Raw genomic sequence first — 18521 nt, forward strand, 5'->3', positions numbered from 1 at the left:
GCCACGGAGAGAACCCAAAGCCACGTTCTGCAGATGGTCAGAAGTGTTTCTGTGAGCACCCACAGCGTGACAGACAGCTGGGGTGCAGGAGGCATCCTGATCTCCAGCACCCCGGAGAGTGCTGTCACAGGAATGAACCAACACACAGCCCTTCAAAGAGAAAGTTTTATGGACGCTTTTATACACATACACAAATATTTTAATATAATGGTAACTGAAATGTTATCCATATTCTTAGTACTGTCATAATTAACTAAAAAGATATTTTTTAAAATTTTGTAAAAATGACATATTTTACACATCTTCTATTTACAGTTGCAATATGCTTAAATGTTATAAAACATCCACTCTGACCTTTAAAATATACGTATACTAGGACTTAGTATTAGATATATTATAATTTATAGCAAACTTAGGGTTTGCTGTGTACCTATCTGTTCAACGGGAATTTTGTAATCAGCCTGGCTTAACAAAGGCTGCTCAAAACCAAAAATTTGAAAAAAAAAAAAAAAAAAAAAAAAAAAGAAAAAAAAAAAAGAAAAAAAAAAGGGAATGTGCAAATATTGGGGCAGGCAAAAAAAGAAAACAAACCCAAACCAATTCTCAAGCTTTCATTTTTAAAAATAACACCATGGAGACTTCCAATAAATTAAAATCTTAACCCTCAAATCCTTTTCCTGGTATTGTCCGTCAACTTAGTTTTTAGTACTATGAATCTAAAAGGAAAAAAAATACCCCAAACAAGAAAGAACAAACAGATCCTCCTGGGGCCAGGTGTTGTTCCCCAGGCTGCAGTCAGACATCAGCATTCGCTGGAGCGGTTGCAGCTGGCACAGAGGAGCTGGCTCTATGGATGACTCGTGAATACGTGCGCTCCATCCCTGGATGTTTTGCTGAGTCCTCCTTGTACGCAATCTTTTCAGGGGAAAAAAAAAAAAAAAAAGCAACAGTAAGAGAGATCTGAATAATTTGGTGTCTGAAGTGTCCATTGTCTAACCAAGGATTTCCCGTTTTTTAACTGTTACCCAGCGATGCCAAGGATCTGGCAGAGGAAAAGGACGGTTCCCTGGTCAATGGAGGCTGCAGGCGCAGGGGTGACATCCTCTGAGTCAGGGGTAAAATGGGGCTGGGCTGGCTTCTGCCAAGCTCCGTGGGGTTCCCTGAAGTGACCACTCTCACAGAAGCCCCTGACCCTTTGCAAACTCACGGACACCCAGGTTAGCCCCTCCTGAGCGTGGCACAGAGGGGCCCAGCTCTGCCCACGCTGTCGTTTGGGGATGCAGCAGCCCCACAGAGCAGCAGGGCTGGGACCACGCCAGGCTGAGCCTGTGGGCACAGCTGCAGTGGGGCAGCAGTGCCAAAAGCTCTGCCCTGTCCTGTGGGTAGGCTTTAGCAAGAAGGAAGATCTTTTTTCCTGAAGCAGCTCTTCTAGTGCTGGTAATAGCTCTTTTTCCCTACTTATTTCTATAAAAGCAGACTGGAAACCTGTCTTCCTCCAGGGGTGCTTTGTTGAAGCATTCACAGCAGGGACAGGGCCACCCCCACTGACCACCCAGCACCAGCAGTGGAAGAGAAACCCCTCCCCTGGACAAAGCTCCAGGTGGAACCCTACACCATCGAGCCCAGGCTGGCCAGGGCTGCAGGTCAGCCACACCTCAGCTCTCTCTGGGGGTGACATCAGCACAGACAGCTTCAGCACCCGAGCCAGCAGCTCTGGGAAGGAGCTGCTCCCACGCCGTGGGCTGCAGGAAGAGCACTGGGACTTGGGCACACCCTGGCAGCCACTTTTGCTACTATTGGCACTTGTTTCTGCATTAAGGGGCTCTTGTTGAGCTGCCTCACTGGCCAAAGTTCACAACTAGGATCCTAAAGAACAGGCCTCTCGAGACTGCTCATGGACAACGCATCACACACATACCTTGGATCTTTTTTTTAAACTCCCTGAGAAGGGAGTCATTAGAGATGAAATTAAACAAACATACCCAGCAGAAAAAAACAGCAAGTGAAAGAAGTATATGACATTAAAAGAAAAAATAGATGTAAGAAAAATGAACATACCACTTTTGGCTATAGTATTGAGGGAAATGTTAGACAGGGAAGAAGAGAAGCTGTATAAGCAAGGACCATGACAGAGCTGTCAGAAAAGAAAAACAAGAAAAGAGAAAAACAAAAAAGAGAAAAAGATATGGTGATGAAAAAGTCACTGTCAGTAGGTGAGAAACAAAACTCTCTTGAATACAACAATGGGAAAGATGGCAAATCCTACTGGTGTAAAGCACAGAGCACAGATGCAAGAGAGCCTCAAGCTTTCCAACTGTGAGATAAATATTTCAGCCACAGCTTACGGCATGTGATTCCTCTGAGGAAATACTCTGCTCAGAAGCAGGGAGTTCACAAGTTCACTGTAAGAAGAGTAGAGTTTTCTCAAAACCCCACACTGGAAACAGGGGCTGTCACTTTTTAGGCTTTCCCAAAGGATTGCAAGTGGAAGACTGTTTTCAAGGTGGATTTTAACATTCAAATGATTTTGGTAAAAGAGATGACAATTTTGACTTTTGTTAGATGAACTCTTTACACATTAGCATTGCTCTGTCAAAGTAATTTTGTATTATTTAGTTTGAAGAAAACTCAGAGCTCACAGATATAAATACAGGTATGAGCATTTAACAGAACTCTCCAATTGTTTTATGGATGCTGAAGCTCATGGGCTGCTCACACCTCATTTGAGCTGACCACCCATTTTCCATTCTTGTGGGAAACAGTGGTTCACACAAGACACGTGGAGCTGCCTCTGCACACTGACTAGATGGCCAAAATAACTTTCATGTGAATATGAATGGATTCATCCACGCATGAATATTGATTAACAAATAATACCTGTAACGCTTACACGCTTAACAACACAGTGATAAATACTAGTTATGGTAAAATCACTGGAATGCTTGAGGTTCACAAATCTTTGTACACCTGAACAGGAGAGGAGCACAGCTCCCAGAACTGCTTGACCCCCATCACCAGGCCTCCAAGCAATTAGGAGCTTTACACCCAAGGAAAAACTCACACTAAGTACAACAATGGGCAAAAAAATCCAGGTCAATCCTTATTTTCCTCTTATGTGAGGATGAATGGGGTAATGCATGGGGTAATGGAGAGCCAATTAGACACTTCTGTGAGATGCCACCACCGACACCAGTGGGTGAAGCAAGTAACTCTACACCAACAGTGCTTTCAGATGCTACAGGCACCTAGAAGGGCGGCACAACTGCTAGAGAGAAACTATTTATCAGATGCAATCTAAGGTAGCCTGCCCATAAGCATCCAGAGATATAATTAAACACGGTTTAATTAGCACTTCAATATGCAAATTGCTCAATTGTTACTTGAAACAGAAAATATATTAAAAAGAAATCTGCCTGGACACAACAGTAGAATAGCTGCAAGTGGGCATTGGAGTCCAATTCAGAACTCTGGGATGCAGTTCATGTAATGTACCCATGCATGCTCATCCTTCTAAAATACATGGCATCTATTCTGACAGTGTAGTCAAGTATAAAAAAAATTGAAAAACAACTTTCTTTGAAAGCTGGATATAAATAGAAACGATAAAGTTACCTCCTGTGGTTATAAGCTACATCTTAACAGCAATTTACTGTTTTAATTAAATACATCACAGCTATAGGACAAAGCAAGCAAAGCATAAAGCACTAGTTTAAACTATCTTTCTATGCCTCTAAACCCCAGCCAGCATTTAGCCTCACAAATATTCAGCTTTTCAATATGTAGCAAGGCAGGGAGCAAACAGATCTTTGTTGATCAAATTTGCTATATAGAATATACTTCTACAAAAAAAAAAAAAAAAGAAAAAAAAAAGGTGAAGAAACAAAACCCAAACCCACACACAAAAAATAAACTGTTTTTACTTCTGGTATTTTGCCCTACAGCTTCATTTGTCACTAGAAGACACAATTAGCCACCCTCACTGAGCCCACCTAGCCCCAAAATAGATGTTCTGACCTGTTCATTCATAACTGCAGAGAGCTCGCTGAGCATATCCTTGTAATGAGACTTCATCTCTCCCTGATACTCAAACTGGTCCTCCTTAATCAGGCGTTCATTGACATCAAGGGCATGTCCACAGGCTTCAGCAAATTGCCTGCAGGCACAGAAACACAAAGGAACAATGACACAAGTTTGTAGCAGTGAATAAAACCCATCTGTGTACATATACACCCACAATGCTGGATCTCTTTTCCCCCTTGCACATTGCTCCTTGTTAGAAATGAATTTCAGAACTCATTCTCAGATCAAAAGGAATGTATTCTACCAGGGTAGCCCAGAACTCCAGTAAATGTTTCTTAGGAATGACTTGTAAGATTGGGTAAATGCAGATTTAAATTAGGCTGGTTCAAATCAGTGTTTCACCTGCCTGTGCCAGGCAGAGTGTCCTATGTGCTATGTGGGGATGAAAAGGCTAAAATTAATGCTTACCTGAAGATTTCCTTCAGAAGCTTAACTTGATTATCAGGATATCTCTTAGCATTTGTCTCTTCAAGAAAAGCTCGAGCATAGGCCATTGGTCCAGCGTTTACCTGGGTGAAAAACACACACCTTAGGTACAGAGAACAAGCCATTCCTTGTTTCTCTGTGTCCCCAGGCTTGGAGACTGGCCTCAGGCAATGCAGGCTGTGAGAGGAACATCCCCTCACTCCTTTTGTCACCAGGATGGAAGCTGAGGAGTTTTATTGAGGAAACAGGAGCTGCTCAGCCTCGTACAAGCTGCAGATCTGTGCTGGCCTTTCCCAGCTAGCTGAACACCCAGACAGTTACATGTCTGCTCGAAGACATTTCCATGAGAGCACCAGGAATACACATGCCCATCACAACCCCAGCTTTCCTAAATAGGAAATGACAAAGCCAATCCTAGCAAAACTCCCGTTAAAGAATCCGCCTGCTTGTGATGGGCCATAAGTGATACCTGACAGTCTTGTTGGAAAGGTCTTAGTTGTTATTTAGAGTATACGTAAAATGAAATAATTAGCACATAAAACCAGCAGTCGTCAATGCCAGTGGAAAACTTTCCATTCCTTAGTGTGTTTAGAGTGGGATCTAATGGCACTATAATACAAGATAAGCCAAAGACAAAAAATATCTGGAATGATGAAAGTCAGAATAAAAATTTAGGCAAATCCATTGAAAAAAGAAAAAAGGCAGCAAATTCTTATTACCTTGACACTGACACTTCCTTGGAGCTTGAGCTGCAGTCGGATCATGTCCACTTCTTCCATTGTGCAAAGCTGATTGAGCTCTGAGACCTTTTTGGACATCTCATCAATGGCCACTTCGATGGGGTTCAGCTCAGTGCTGGTTTGGCTTATGACCTGAATCCGCTTCTTCACGTAGGGAAACAAGTGACTGGCTACTCGAGAGAGAGAAATGGATCAGAGAACTCACCCAACAAGAGAGTATTTAGGAAAGCAAAACAATTAAGTCAATGTATTCACTTTTGACTTGGTCAATCTCTTTATTAATCCATAAAAAATAAGTTTTAATCACTGGATGAGTAGAAGTGACACAGCAGGTCCAAACTGAATTCTGATGTACCTGGCACTGGAAGAGCATTTCCTTTTGAACTCATCAGTGTTTGCTACCAAGCTCTGCCCCAGGCAGGTGGCAAAAAGGTCTCAGTGCTCAGATTTTAGAATCCACAAATTTCTTCTTCTGAGTTAAGGCACCAAATTATAAATCCACACTGAAGTTCAGACAGCTCAAACCACGGCATCAAACATATTTCACATTAGAGGCAGGGGCCTCTAGCTTAGCTGAATTAGGAATCCTTCACTGTGCTGGTGTTGGCTGGGATAGAGTCCATTTTCTTCACAGTGGCTGGTACAGGGCTGTGCTCTGGATTTGTGCTGGAACAGTGCTGATAGCACAGGGATGCTTTGGTTATTGCTGGGCAGGGCTTTCACAGCATCGAGGCCTTTTATCCTCCTCACCCCACACACCAGAGAGGAGGCTGGGGCTGCACAAGGGTCTGGGAGGGGACACAGCCAGGACAGCTGACCCCAGCTGAGCCAAGGGATTTTCCAGACCATGTTCATCATATAGAGCTGGGGGAAGGAGGAGGAAAGGGGAGGGACATTCAGAGTGTGGTGTTTGTTTTTCCAAGACACTGTTACATGTGATGGAGCCCTGCTTTCTTGGAGTTACCTTTACCTGCCTCCCCAGGGAAGCAGCAAATGAACCTCTGGTTTTGCTTTGCTTGTTTGTGCAGCTTTTGCATTACCTGTTGAGCTGTCTTTATCTCAATCCCTGAGTTTTGTCACATTTACACTCTCAATTTCCCATCCCACCAGAGGGCACTCAGTGAGTGAGTGGCTGCAGGGGGCTTGGCTACCAGCTGAGGTTAAACCAGGACACTCACCTGCAGGTGAACCTACTATCAAAACATCATCCTTAAAGCAGTGAAGGGGCACTTTAAACATCCAACCTAAATACTGCTATGGGAGCTGACAGAGGAATTATTCACCTTAAAACTCTTTACTTCCAGCCAAGGCCTTTCACAGTTCTCAGGGAGTTTGGCAAGGGTACTGTTCTGGTGCATTAAGTCTGATCTGACTTAACACTTTTCTGACTGCCCTACATGCTACAGAAGGTCTCTCAAGCTCCATGCATGAGTTTCTCCACTAAGCATCTGCTTCCAGTCAGCTCAGACCAAAATAAGCTCCAGTTTACAGCATGTCTGTCTCACTGGAGAGCAGGAAACCCAGGACTTCCAGAGCTGGAAGCACGAGCCAGGTGTGGCAGAGAGCCAGTGAGCCACAGACTGCAGCCAGACTGCTCCTGCCCTTTGCCCAGCAGGCTCTGGAGCAGAGATGCAGTGCAGGTGCCACTCCGTTGACTTCACCACTCCTCCAGTCACAGCCTTGCCTTCCTCTCAAACTAAAAGCACTTAAGCTTACACAGGAAACAAATGAAAACACATAACTTTATCAAACAGGAGTGGGGAAAAAAAGAAAAAGAGAGGAAAAGAATGTTTCCTTTAGTGAAAAGCACTGAAGTGAGGTAGGTGCCAAGGGGAAAAGCAGAGGAGAAGAGGAGGCAATCAAATTCCCACCTAATGCCAAAGATGGAGCAGGGCTGAGAGCTGTGGTAGCTGATGACAGCATGTAACAACCCAGGGAAAATATTCTGCCAGAAGAACAACCCTCTCTGTTTTTGCCAGACAGACCATAACAGCTGCACTTTCAAGTCAGTGAAACTACCTGCTGCAATACAGATCTCAAAACACCTACTGCTGCCCCAGCACTTAAAAAAAACCACACACAAGCTATTCCTCCTTTCTTCTTGTTACAAGCAAAGCTGTGTCATGTAACAAGACACCCTCAGACATCAGTGCCTCTTTGCTGACTTGTCAGAACAAAACTTTTAGGTGCCTATGCTTGCACTGTAAGCAGTTTTTTTTCCACTTTGTCTTTTGGGGGAAGCAGATGCACAGAAGTTGGTAGGGAATTGGGTTTTCTGTCACCTGGGAGCCTTTGCTGTGAACATCAGCCTCTCTGCCCACGAGAACAACGCCTCTGTCTCAGACAGTTCCTCATACATCAAAATTCACACATGTCGAGTTTCAGCAGTAGTCTCACAAAGGAGACTTTTTAAAAGAGAGATTTCAATCACGATAAGGAGCTAAAAACTTCAGTTTAATATGACTCATTAAGAGAAGACATATCTAGTGCTCCTGACCTTCCTGCCTTAAAACACTGATTGAAATCTTACTTCTAGCTTAAAAAATTCTATATAATGTATTTTACTCCCGTTTTGAATGAAAATTTCTATCTGTAAGCTTTACTCTTAGCAGAACAGACTTCCTACTTGGCTTTTTCTTTGAATAGTTTATTATTAAAAGAAAATTGTTGCGTGTGCTAAGCTGCCTCCAAGCAGAACCACTCCCAAGTTACATCACTGCAAGAACAGTTGACAATTATAAGGAAAAATAAAGCAGCTGAGTGAAATAACTATCCCAGAGACGGTCAGCAGGTCTGTAAGCAAGCACATGGCCAACACACAGAGTGAAAAGATGCGTTGCCCTGCCCCTGTGGGCTGAGCTGGGGTGGGATGGAGCAGGGGAGCAGACATACTGGTCAGGATGGTGCGCCTCTTGCACTGCTCCTCCACGCCGCCGTGCTTCTTCCCCGAGAGCGTGAAGGGCGTCTCGAACACGAAGCGGTTGATGTTGTGGTGCATCTCAAAGTCCGTCTTTCGGTCCTCGGCCTCCTTCTCCTCAAAGAAAGGTGTCACGTAGGTCACTTGGATGTAGGCGTATTTGGGATCCAGGTCTTTGGGGTTCACCTGCGGTACAGGGGCAAACACAATAAAATTATGTTAGGTGTGGTGAGCTTCCAAGGCATCCGTTACATTTTTGATGTATTTATTTATTTATAGCTGTACTGACAAAAGCTGAGACTTCCAAGTGTAACACTCAGATCATGGATGGATACAAAGGTATTTTACTGAGAGTTCCCTAAGAAAAGTGGGACCTTTGACCATAGCCATTGGCAAAAACAGATGAAAGCTAAATGAGACAGAAAATAACCTGCTTCTGCGCTGCAGCAAACATCTGCCTGCTCATCTTGCACCATGCACTCAGTTCCCTCCCTTATGCAAAACCACAGCCAAAATCTTACATACCTTGTTGGAATCCTGGATGATCTTCACATTATCTATTCCAAACTTGTCTGCATAAAGTTTCATCAGTCTTTGAGAGATCTCAGACAAGCCAGTTAATTTGGGCTCTTTATAGATATACTCTTTACCTTCCTCTTCTTCAAAAAAGCCCTGTTCGGAAAAAACCAAAGGGATACAGTGAATATAACAGGCAGGGCAAAACCTAAACGAGGTGCTTACATCAGGAATCAAGGTTGCCTGTATACCCACCAGAGCATCCAGTAGGTCACTTCCAGCACCTAGAGTTAAAAGCTTACCTCTGTCTGCTCCTAGCAGACATGTGCCTAGAGGTCAGTGTTTATACTGGTCTGCAATCTCCAAAGTTATCCAAGAAAAAATCCCTAAACATTTATTCACTTAAGAGACTGAGCTGGTTAAAGAGTTAAAGGACTATCTTGAAAATGCTGATGTGTGTATGATGAAAAAACTCTCATGAAATAAAAACTAGACATTAAAAATCTTTAAATCTTAACAACTTGGGTCAATTAACAGCTGTTTGCTGGACACTGAGCCCAGCTGGGTTGGGTGCAGCACATCACCTCCAGTGGATCCTCTGAGAGCCACATGTGCAGACACAGGCTGGGCACTGCTGCCCATGGCCATGGCAAGGAACCAGTCTGCATCTCCTCAGGGCAGCTGAAGAGAAACCCTGGTGGGCACCTTGAAAGGCCATATAGAATTGCAGCACTTCCAGAGACAATTAGCAAATTATTCACATTTGAAAAGAAAAACAAAAAAAGACACACAGACCGGGTTCCTTTGCAAAAAAGGTACAGCCTTGTTAAAGTCATTATCTAATATATTGGATGGAATTGGCAGAGATTTAATAAAAGGGTCCACTGAAGAGCTGAACACAAGTCTGTCAGGCTTCAGAAGAAATGCCAGCCTCTGAAAATTAACAGAGCATTGCATCACCTGCAGGTGAGAGACTCAACTGCTACAAGATGAGCATGTACATCAGTGCTTCAGCAGAGCTCTCCCAGCTGGGCAGAAGGCAGCAGGTGCCCCATTAACAAGGACTGGATTTGTCCCAATGCCATGAGCAGCACCAGCCCCTCTCCCAGGATTTAATATTTGGTGATGGGCACCACTGCAGCTGCACTCAAAGCCTCTTACTTTCACCTTAATGCAAAGTGACCCAGAGGAAAACACCTGAAGCTGCAGGGATGGGGGGAAAGGCAGACAGCATGAATGATGTCAGATCCAAGGCCCTTTGGACTTCACATGATGTGGCTTGGATGGCTAATTCTACAATATGCCTAAGCAAACTGCCATCTGCAGAAAAACAGAGAAGCAGAAATTAATGAAGGCAAGAGATATGTCCAAAATCTCTTCAGAAGCTACTCATGGAAAATCCAGCCTTTTTATCTGGAAGTGTGTTTCAACTTTGCCCTCTAAAAGTTTTGATTAGGCAAATCTTCACAAAAAAACCCAAAACAGAATTAAAATAAAATAAGCTGTGCATTTCATTGCTTCTTTGGGGAAACCCTCCCCAAGCTTTATTTCAATGGGGATTAACAAATATATGCATCTCTGGCTTCTCCTTCAGTGAGGACAAGGGGCAATAAAATTGTCTTTTAATTTGGCAAGTGTCAGGAGTACTGTGGGCATTACTGGAAACCAATAACTAATACCTGCAACAGCAGCTCATTTGACAGCACCTTCTTCAGTCTCACAGTGGCCTTCTAACATTGCATGATTTTTAACAACATTATCAATTAAATTCCACAGGCATATGAAGAACTTCACAGGCAATTAGAGAAAAAAATCCAGAGCCCCAAAGCTGACATCCTATAAACATCTGTTGAGCTGGGCAGGCTATTGACTTCCTATTGATCACACTGAGAAATATCTACAGGATCATAATCTGGTTTCTGCTCTTGTTTCCACTGAAGCAAAACTTCTTTATGTAGAAAAACCTCATTAGTTTGATGCAATCATACTTAAACATACTACTCTGGACTGTTTCTCTCAAAAGACATCTGCTTTCTGTTACTATTCAGTGTTTTCAACAAACCCCTCATGTTTTCCAAATTAATCACATAGCAAGCTAGAGTATAGTTTATGCTCTTAAACCCCCTGACTCTGTGTGTGTTTGCATGCTGGAACACAGTGTTTATATGGAAGTGCCAGATCTCTGCTGATGCTGCATGGCACGCTGAGATGACATCTCTGTTAATCGTTTTATTTTAAAAATAATACCTGAAAACAACGAACAGATTTAGTCTTACCTCCAATGCAAGAGACATCATTTAAGTACATATTCCCTACAGTATTTCAGCTGACAAGTGACAAGCAGAAGATAACTGTGAGCTAAAAATAATCACGTCTGCCATATGCTCTATGTCTGGCATAGACTATTAAAAGTAAGATTAAATACTTTTCAGAAGCCAAATATCCTCCAAATTCAGGTTTTTAAAATACTAAGCAGCCAAGGCTACAATATCGATGCATATCCCTGGATTATTTTCATCCTGGCTGGTTTGGTCCTGCAAGGACAACACAGCATCAGAGATGAAAATGATTACAGGGAGCAGCTGATGGTGATGGAAATGCAGATGACCTCCTGAGCAGCAGGTTTCTGGTTTCCACTGAGCTCTGACGTTCTGAGAGACAAGCTGTGACCGAGGCCTATCACTGTGGGAGTTCTGATGAGACCCTTCCTCATCCTTATACACCTCCAGACACAGCCTTGGAGCTCACAGTACACCAGACTCTTCTCTGCCCTTTGTTGGAAGGTGCTGAGGTAAAGCCCTCTAGTTGACCTGCCAGGAATTGGCATCTCATGGTTCCTTCCCTGTCTCCTCCTGCAGTGAGTGACTGTGGTCACTATGAAACTGCCCTCCAACTTCTCTAGCTTCTTGTACACACAGGAGAACAGACCCTCAGCTCTACCATTACCTGGCAGTGCTCTGAAAAACATCTCTTTAATGTCTTTGCTTATCAGCCCAATATGAGTTCCCAGCTATTCAATATGTTTAACAGGATTTCTTTTTGGCTCTTAATTCAAGAAAGAGATTGACTTCTCAAACTCTTCTCTATGAGTAAACTCATATGCACTGGCTAGAGTGGTCACTTGGGGGTGCAATGGGATACTGTCACCAAAGTCCTTTAACAGAATGTGCACTCTAAAACAGCAGCTGCCATGAGATCCGGCTCCCTGAGCTGGCAAATGAATCCTGCTGGTGAAAACAGACGACTGTGTCCTCCCTGAGGACCCCATTAATTCAAACCATCCTTGCACAGGGTCCCTGCAGCAATGCAGTAACCAAATACTGCCTCTCCCTTTGCACGAAGAACGGTTTTCAGGTGCAGCTGCAGATCCTCTTTCTCTGCTAAGAACCCCCAAAATTCTCCCTCCCAGTATTAACATTATTCTTTTGTTCTTTAACCTGCTTTCTCTGCAGCTTTTGTTTCAGTTAAAGAACAGCAGCCACATCACATCTCTGCTGCAAGGGGCAAGGAGAAAGCAGTGCTTGTTGTCTTTAGAGCCCAGTGACTGGGGGGAACAAACAGAGGCAGACACAGCTATGACAAAGCCTCACCCTTCAGAGCACTAAAGCTGTTTAAATGAAGTTTTTCTCGTGGCACTGGCACCTGGAAAGTCAGGGCACTGTACAGAGATGCTAACCCAGTGCAGCAGGAGTGCTGCAGCTAAATGACCCAGTGGGAGAGCCACTGGCTCTGGGAGAGTGCTGGCCAGAGGCTGCAAGTAGAAGAGCTCTGTTCTGCCCTGTGCTGCTCCCGTTTTGAGGAATGCCAGGCATAAGGAAAACTCTGCCACTCCTCAGCTGCAGCTCACTTCCTCCTTGTAAAGTTTAGCTTTGCTAATCTGTCCAGAGAGCCAGGACCTGCCATTCCCCTCTGAATTCCCATTTGCTTGCTCCTAGAAGGGACTGCCAGGACCACAGCCTGCCCAGAGTGCTCCAGTGACCACTGCCATTGACCTCAGACTGACACAACAGCCCTCCACTTGGGAGCTGCTCTGCAGGCCAGGAAAGCAGACTTGCATTCAAACAGCGTTAATGCAACCCCAGGACTTTCAACAGGGGAAGGGGGGGTCCAATCCCACTCCCAGTGAAGCTGGGAAGAACTTCCACTGAGATGAGATGAAGCAGCATTGGGCCCCACAGTGCACACACAACATGATGACAGATACAGCTCGGTAATTCAGGTAACTGAACAAACAAAAGTTAGTTTGCAGGATGCAACAATGGATGCAGCAACGTTATCTCATCTGCCATGAACCAAAGAACTGAGAGCACAGGAAAATTAATGTTAAGTGACAGTAGAGGGAAGGATGAAGGATGTGTGAGGAGAATTAAACAAAACATGCAACAGAACTAGACTTACCACAGCCTTGAATAAGATCAAAAGGAGAAAAGAGCAAATTTCTGCATTAAAATCCAATTAGCAATCAGAATGATTCACATCAATCTGTTGTTTACACAGTTTATATTTTAGAGCACGGGAAATTTTATGCTTGCCAAAACCAGGACTAAAAGAACATGCTGGATTGCTACACTAGTTTGTGGTGGAAGAAAGCACAAAATAATGCTTCAAGGGTGCTGAAGCACAGCAGAGGGAATAATGCTATTCTACAGTACATTGCACAGAGTCAGAAGTGGCCTGGAAGCAGAAGGCAGAGTCAGCGAAAAACACAACAAAGCATCCACTGCACACTGCTCTGCTTTAAGATCTATTAGAGGAGAGTGCCATATATCAAAGATGCCTTATCTGTTATGTTGCATTTTGAAAAAACCTGCCCTGCCTCAGTCTCAGCTTTGCTTTATGAAGTCAAGAACTAAAGCTGACACAGAAGTCTGTTCTCTAAAGCACCACTAAATCCACAGCAGCGGTTTACGCAGAAGCAACCCAGTGCTCTCTGCTGACTGAAATCCTGCTGGGAGTCTGACCCACGAGGCAGCATTTACCCTGTGATTCTCTACCGTGTGCTTCCCTGGACTACATCACAAACAGTCCTGAACTCTCCGGCTGTGGAGGCAGAAGAACCCAAAGTCACTCACCTGCCCATAAAACGCCACGCGGTAATATCGCCCAAAGAGACGTTTCTCCGAGTTCACCACTTCGGCAACCTTCAGGTAGGAGCGGTGGATGTCGTAGTACAGGTCAGACAGCCTCTGCACGGGCACACAGGCAGAGGGAGGGCAGTGAGGGCATGCCAGCACCTTGGGAAACGCCAGCACAGCTCTGCACAGCCCAGCCTTGCCTCAACTGGGTTCCCAAACCTTGGCCAAGAGGGCTCTGGGTGCCGAGGGAATAGTTTAACCTCGTCAAAGTCACTAAAGAGTCATTGCAAGGTTTCTGTCATCTCCTGAGGAGATGTGGCGGTGGAGCCTTTGTGTACAGGGTCACAGAGAATCATCCCAGCACCTGACAGTGCTGCTGCCCCAGTAAGGGGTCAGAGGCCCCCCAAGTGCTGTTTGTGCAGGTGAGAACAAGGTGCCAACAACTCCAGTCAGCTCCCAACCCCACACAAAGATGTGCTTTCCACCGTTACCACTAAACAGCACTTTCTCAAGATAGGGAACCAAAATTTCAGCCAAGTTAAGATCTGAGGACCGGCTTCCTTAGCATACAGCTTATTGCTACCTAGCACTTTGTCTCTTTCAATTTATACCCAGAAAAATCAGTAAAAGAGATTAGCATCTGGCTATCCATTATGTATTGAAATTGCCAATTAAATAAGAAACTAAGAAACCCTGAAATTTTGAAGAAATCACACAATTTATCAGCATTTTCTAAGGTTAAATAAAACGAAAATGTGCTCTTGGTTTAAAACCCATGTAAAAAATCATATCCACTGGCTAAGACAAGAGGTTTGTTTGTAATCTTTTTACGTTTACTTTTGCATTGATGCTGGAAAGAGGCAGGGAAGACATCAAAGTGTTTTATTTTCCCACAGCACAAAACATTAAAGGGAGAAATTGCAGTCAGGAAGAAAGAAAACATTCTTTTTAAAGAAAGCACATTTTTCCCCAAAAAGATTTGATATTTACTGCTGCCTTAGGATAGTTAAAAAGACCCAAATCAAACACCCACTTACTTTAAAGTCCCTCTGCTTTTCAAAAACAGCAATGATAGGCTTGTTAACCTCAGCAATAAGCTCGTATCTCTCAGACTTCCAGAGGTACTCAACACACAACTCCAGCTGTTCCACGAGAATATTCTGCAATTTCACAAATGCAAATAGTTCAGTGACTTGACAGCTGGTGGCATTTAATTAATAGCAATGCAGCAAAAGCACATAACCACTACTTCATTTTTATTCTGGAGCTTCTATATTAAGGTTTATTGCAATTACACAATGTTTAATCAGGTATTGGTGACCTAGCTCTTCTTTAGACAAAAAACCTGAAATAACAGTGACATGAAAATACTTGGATAGTTTACACCTCATGCAGAAGAATGGATTTGCTTCATGGGCTTCCCCCCTGCCCTGACTTTCAGCTCTGGTACTTTATGTTCTCCTTAGCTACACACCACTACAACAGCTGAGACATTTCACTCAAAAGCTGCCTGCCTGTTAACACTGCCTGAGTTCACTCACGTTGTAACATGCACAGGATTCCACTGGAAATAACACTCTGCTGATACAGAACAGGTATATAAATGTTAATGTTGCTGACCTCATTGTAGGGAGTATCTTGCATCCCGGAGTCTTCCTTCATAGCACCTTCTTCTTTAATGTTGGGGGTGATGCTCAGAAAAGCAGGCCATCCCATGGAAAATAAGCCTTGAGGTGCAAGTCATAAGAAAGGCTATTAATGACTGAATGACCAGATACTCCAAGAAGTTACTAGATGCCATTAAAACAGGGCTGATGAGCCCAAGCAATGAGAAGCACAAATGGAGCTGGTTGAATCTGTGAGACTATTACACATCTTCCTCAATGATATAAATTCACTTCTCCAGGCAAAGGGGAACCATAGCACTTTCCTGATGCAGTGTTGTTCCTCTCCCTGGCAGTTTGGTTCCTGAGCTGAGAGTGCTGCAGCCCCTGCAGAGCTCTGTGTGAAATGCTCCTTTGTGCACAGGAGTGACCCTTGCAGGCTGAGGTGACACAATTCACACCTGGGGAACCTGTCAGGTGTCCCAGGTGTCCCAGAGCCCAGGGTTGGTGGCTGCAGGGCATGCTGTGCCCGTGCTGGGCTCCAGGCCATGCTGGCAGCGGCTTTCCTGTGCTGCCAGGGCCCCAGCCAAGAGACCCCCTGCCAGAAAGCTCTGGCTGGGGGCAGCAGCTGAGCATGGGGAGGCTCATAAGGAATAAAAGAGAGCTTGAGTTGAGTATTTGCTAAGCTGAGGCCTTAGTGCCATGGTTGCAGCTGAAATAACTTGCACAGGTGTCACACTTTACAGATCAGGAAGGGTCTGCCCTGCAAGGGCTTTACTACTGCTCTGGAGTGGAGAAGGTAAAGCTGCCAGGGGAGGGACAAACTCATGGCAAGGCCATGTTTAACTTAAAATGCTACTATGGCTCAATTGAAAAAGCTAACCCGTACACACTGAGATGGAGACCTCCCATTCTCTCTCTCAAGTTTTGAAAACTGTTTAAGTACAGGTTTAAAATCATCCAAGTTCTCCAGTCCAGCTACTATAATCTTTATTCAGGCAGTCTTTTGCCACTACTAAACTGTGTCACAACTATTTCTCTTCAGAGAAAGCTTTCTTCTAAAAGGATGTATTTTTTTCTTCTTGTCCACAGACACTTCCAAATGTATTTCCAAAACTGTTTTCTCTTCCCCAGATATTTGCCCTTGACCCTGGAAATTGCTCCTTGTGGAAATTGCTAACATATCTCATGCTGAGATTGCTGATTTCATAAATAACCATTGGCATAGAAGCATTAAAAAATATAATCCTGCACTTTATTTTTTAAATAAGCATCATAGATTAAAAAAACAACCCTTTAACTATACTAAATTACATATGGATGACCAGATATTATTAATTCCAGCCCCCTTGCCCTCCCAGCTTTGGATAGCCAAGGAATTGGACACGGATTTGCATGCTAAACACCAGTTGACCCAAGAGGGATTTTCCTGCTGCAAAAGCCCATAACCAGAGCCATTCTGAGCAATCCATCAAACCAGCCAACGAGCATCAGGAAAGGAACTCATGATGTCTCCAACATTGCTTTCTATGACAGCCTTCAACATGCACTAGGAACACTCTGGGTTTGGTTGATATTTTTCCAGATCAGTTGGAAAACAGTAGTTTGATCTCCTAATGATGTTATCTGACCCACAAACAAGCACGGTCAGAGCACTCACTTCCTCCATTGTGAGGTGTTAGTAACACATTACTATCAGAGACTTGAGCATCTTCCAGGAGCATACGTGAGGTACAAATCTTTTCCATTTTCCAGTAACCTATGATATTGTAAGATGGTATTAGTATACTGCTACTGGTATGTGTTAATACATGCATATTTAATAACAACAGACTAACAAGTGAAGCATTCTCTATTAGCACTAGCTTGCTAAACATTTAATTAAACCTCTTTACACAAAACACACTTTCACTGTTCCAGTCTAAGACTAGCATTTATGATATATTTTAAAAAGAAAATATTTGGGAAGGATTCAAGCTGCTTTAAGAATACTTTATTTATAAGGAAGGAAAGTAGAATAGCCAAAAATGATTTTTAACAATAATTATTTTCAGATACACGGTTGGTTTTGAATATGTTGATCTTACCTTTTCTCTTCAGGTACTCTGCAATGAGAGCAGCAATATGAATATAGCACATAGCAGCCTGTAACGAGAGGACAACATACATGGATATGTTAAAGTGCCCTGAATCACAGCATACACGTGGTAAGGAGCATGGACTTACAGCACTGCCAAATCATGAGGCAGAAAAGGGAAGACAAAAGTAATCTAAGAAAATAAAGGATTAAATGATTATATCCACCTCAAGTGTAAATTTCACAAGGTGTCTTAGGGAAATGCATAGAGTTTCTCAAGAAAACCATTAAGATGACTTAATAAAGAAGGTATCCCTGGGTCATGCAGTGGAGTTTTGCATCACCCCTTTAGTCTTTGCTGAAAATGACAACACATTCCAAGCAAAGCTCCTCTCCTAGGCCATAGTGCAGAAGAAGAAAATCCTTTGTGTGAGCTACTCACTGCTCATCACCTGCTCTACATCACAGCTACTGTGCCTGTTAGGGGTAGGCAGCAGAGGTGCCGTGCCCTCAGCTTCCCTGTCAGACAGTTTCAATTCTTGCTCCAGCATGTATCAGGTACTCATGACCAGGCAAGCTGGGAGAAGCATACCACATCTCCAGGTGTTTTCAAACCTCCACTCCTCTGATTTCAAATATATGGAAGACTGTATGATTCTCTTAACTCACTACAGTTGTTGGTCTTCCAAAGCCTTTTCATCAGAACAGCTCAGCCTTAAGACAAATAAATTTCCTGTTCATTTATTTACATTACCTCTGATAAATCTCCATTTCTTGCGTGAATCTTGGCCATGCTTTCGAGCCACGTCCTGCGTAACTCAGGTGTGCTGGCATAGGAATTTGCTAGGCTGTACTGCAGATCCACCAGCATCTCGGGGTCCTTCTCATGCTCCTTCATCTGAGCTGTGGCCATCAAAACTGTCCTGATGCGCTTGGTCAGATCCTTCACCTCGGCTGGGAAATTAGCGTTCTTTTGGAAAGATAAGAAATGCATCACTGAAACCATCCAAAGAGCCACATGCTGCACCCCTGAACAAGCTAAAGCTCTGCTTACAGAGGACCTCCATCCCCTTCCCTAGCTGGGCA

The 18521-nt window shown here is 43.7% G+C and overlaps 1 protein-coding gene across 11 annotated transcripts in view; it reads right to left on the reverse strand.

Moving 5' to 3' along the window:
* Window positions 1-232: 232 nt before the first annotated feature.
* Window positions 233-18521, reverse strand: part of DOCK10 (dedicator of cytokinesis 10) — a 142803-nt gene continuing 124514 nt past the window's right edge. For 8 of the 11 annotated variants that reach the window (XM_058421868.1, XM_058421863.1, XM_058421864.1 and 5 more), the window contains 13 exons: window positions 18190-18405; window positions 17446-17503; window positions 17019-17117; window positions 15375-15481; window positions 14792-14914; window positions 13752-13865; window positions 8689-8835; window positions 8139-8349; window positions 5226-5416; window positions 4489-4589; window positions 4015-4153; window positions 2059-2134; window positions 529-915 (listed from right to left, as the gene is read on the reverse strand). In XM_058421868.1, the coding sequence (XP_058277851.1) occupies window positions 848-915; window positions 2059-2134; window positions 4015-4153; window positions 4489-4589; window positions 5226-5416; window positions 8139-8349; window positions 8689-8835; window positions 13752-13865; window positions 14792-14914; window positions 15375-15481; window positions 17019-17117; window positions 17446-17503; window positions 18190-18405 (1650 nt within the window). In that variant the 3' untranslated portion in view covers window positions 529-847. Of the gene's footprint in view, window positions 916-2058; window positions 2135-4014; window positions 4154-4488; window positions 4590-5225; window positions 5417-8138; window positions 8350-8688; window positions 8836-13751; window positions 13866-14791; window positions 14915-15374; window positions 15482-17018; window positions 17118-17445; window positions 17504-18189; window positions 18406-18521 lie in introns of all 11 variants that reach the window. The other 3 variants (XM_040073825.2, XM_058421871.1, XM_058421870.1) reach the window with 2 other exon arrangements.

This window comes from Hirundo rustica, chromosome 10 (assembly GCF_015227805.2).
Source record: "Hirundo rustica isolate bHirRus1 chromosome 10, bHirRus1.pri.v3, whole genome shotgun sequence".
In the NCBI taxonomy this organism is placed as follows: domain Eukaryota; kingdom Metazoa; phylum Chordata; class Aves; order Passeriformes; family Hirundinidae; genus Hirundo; species Hirundo rustica.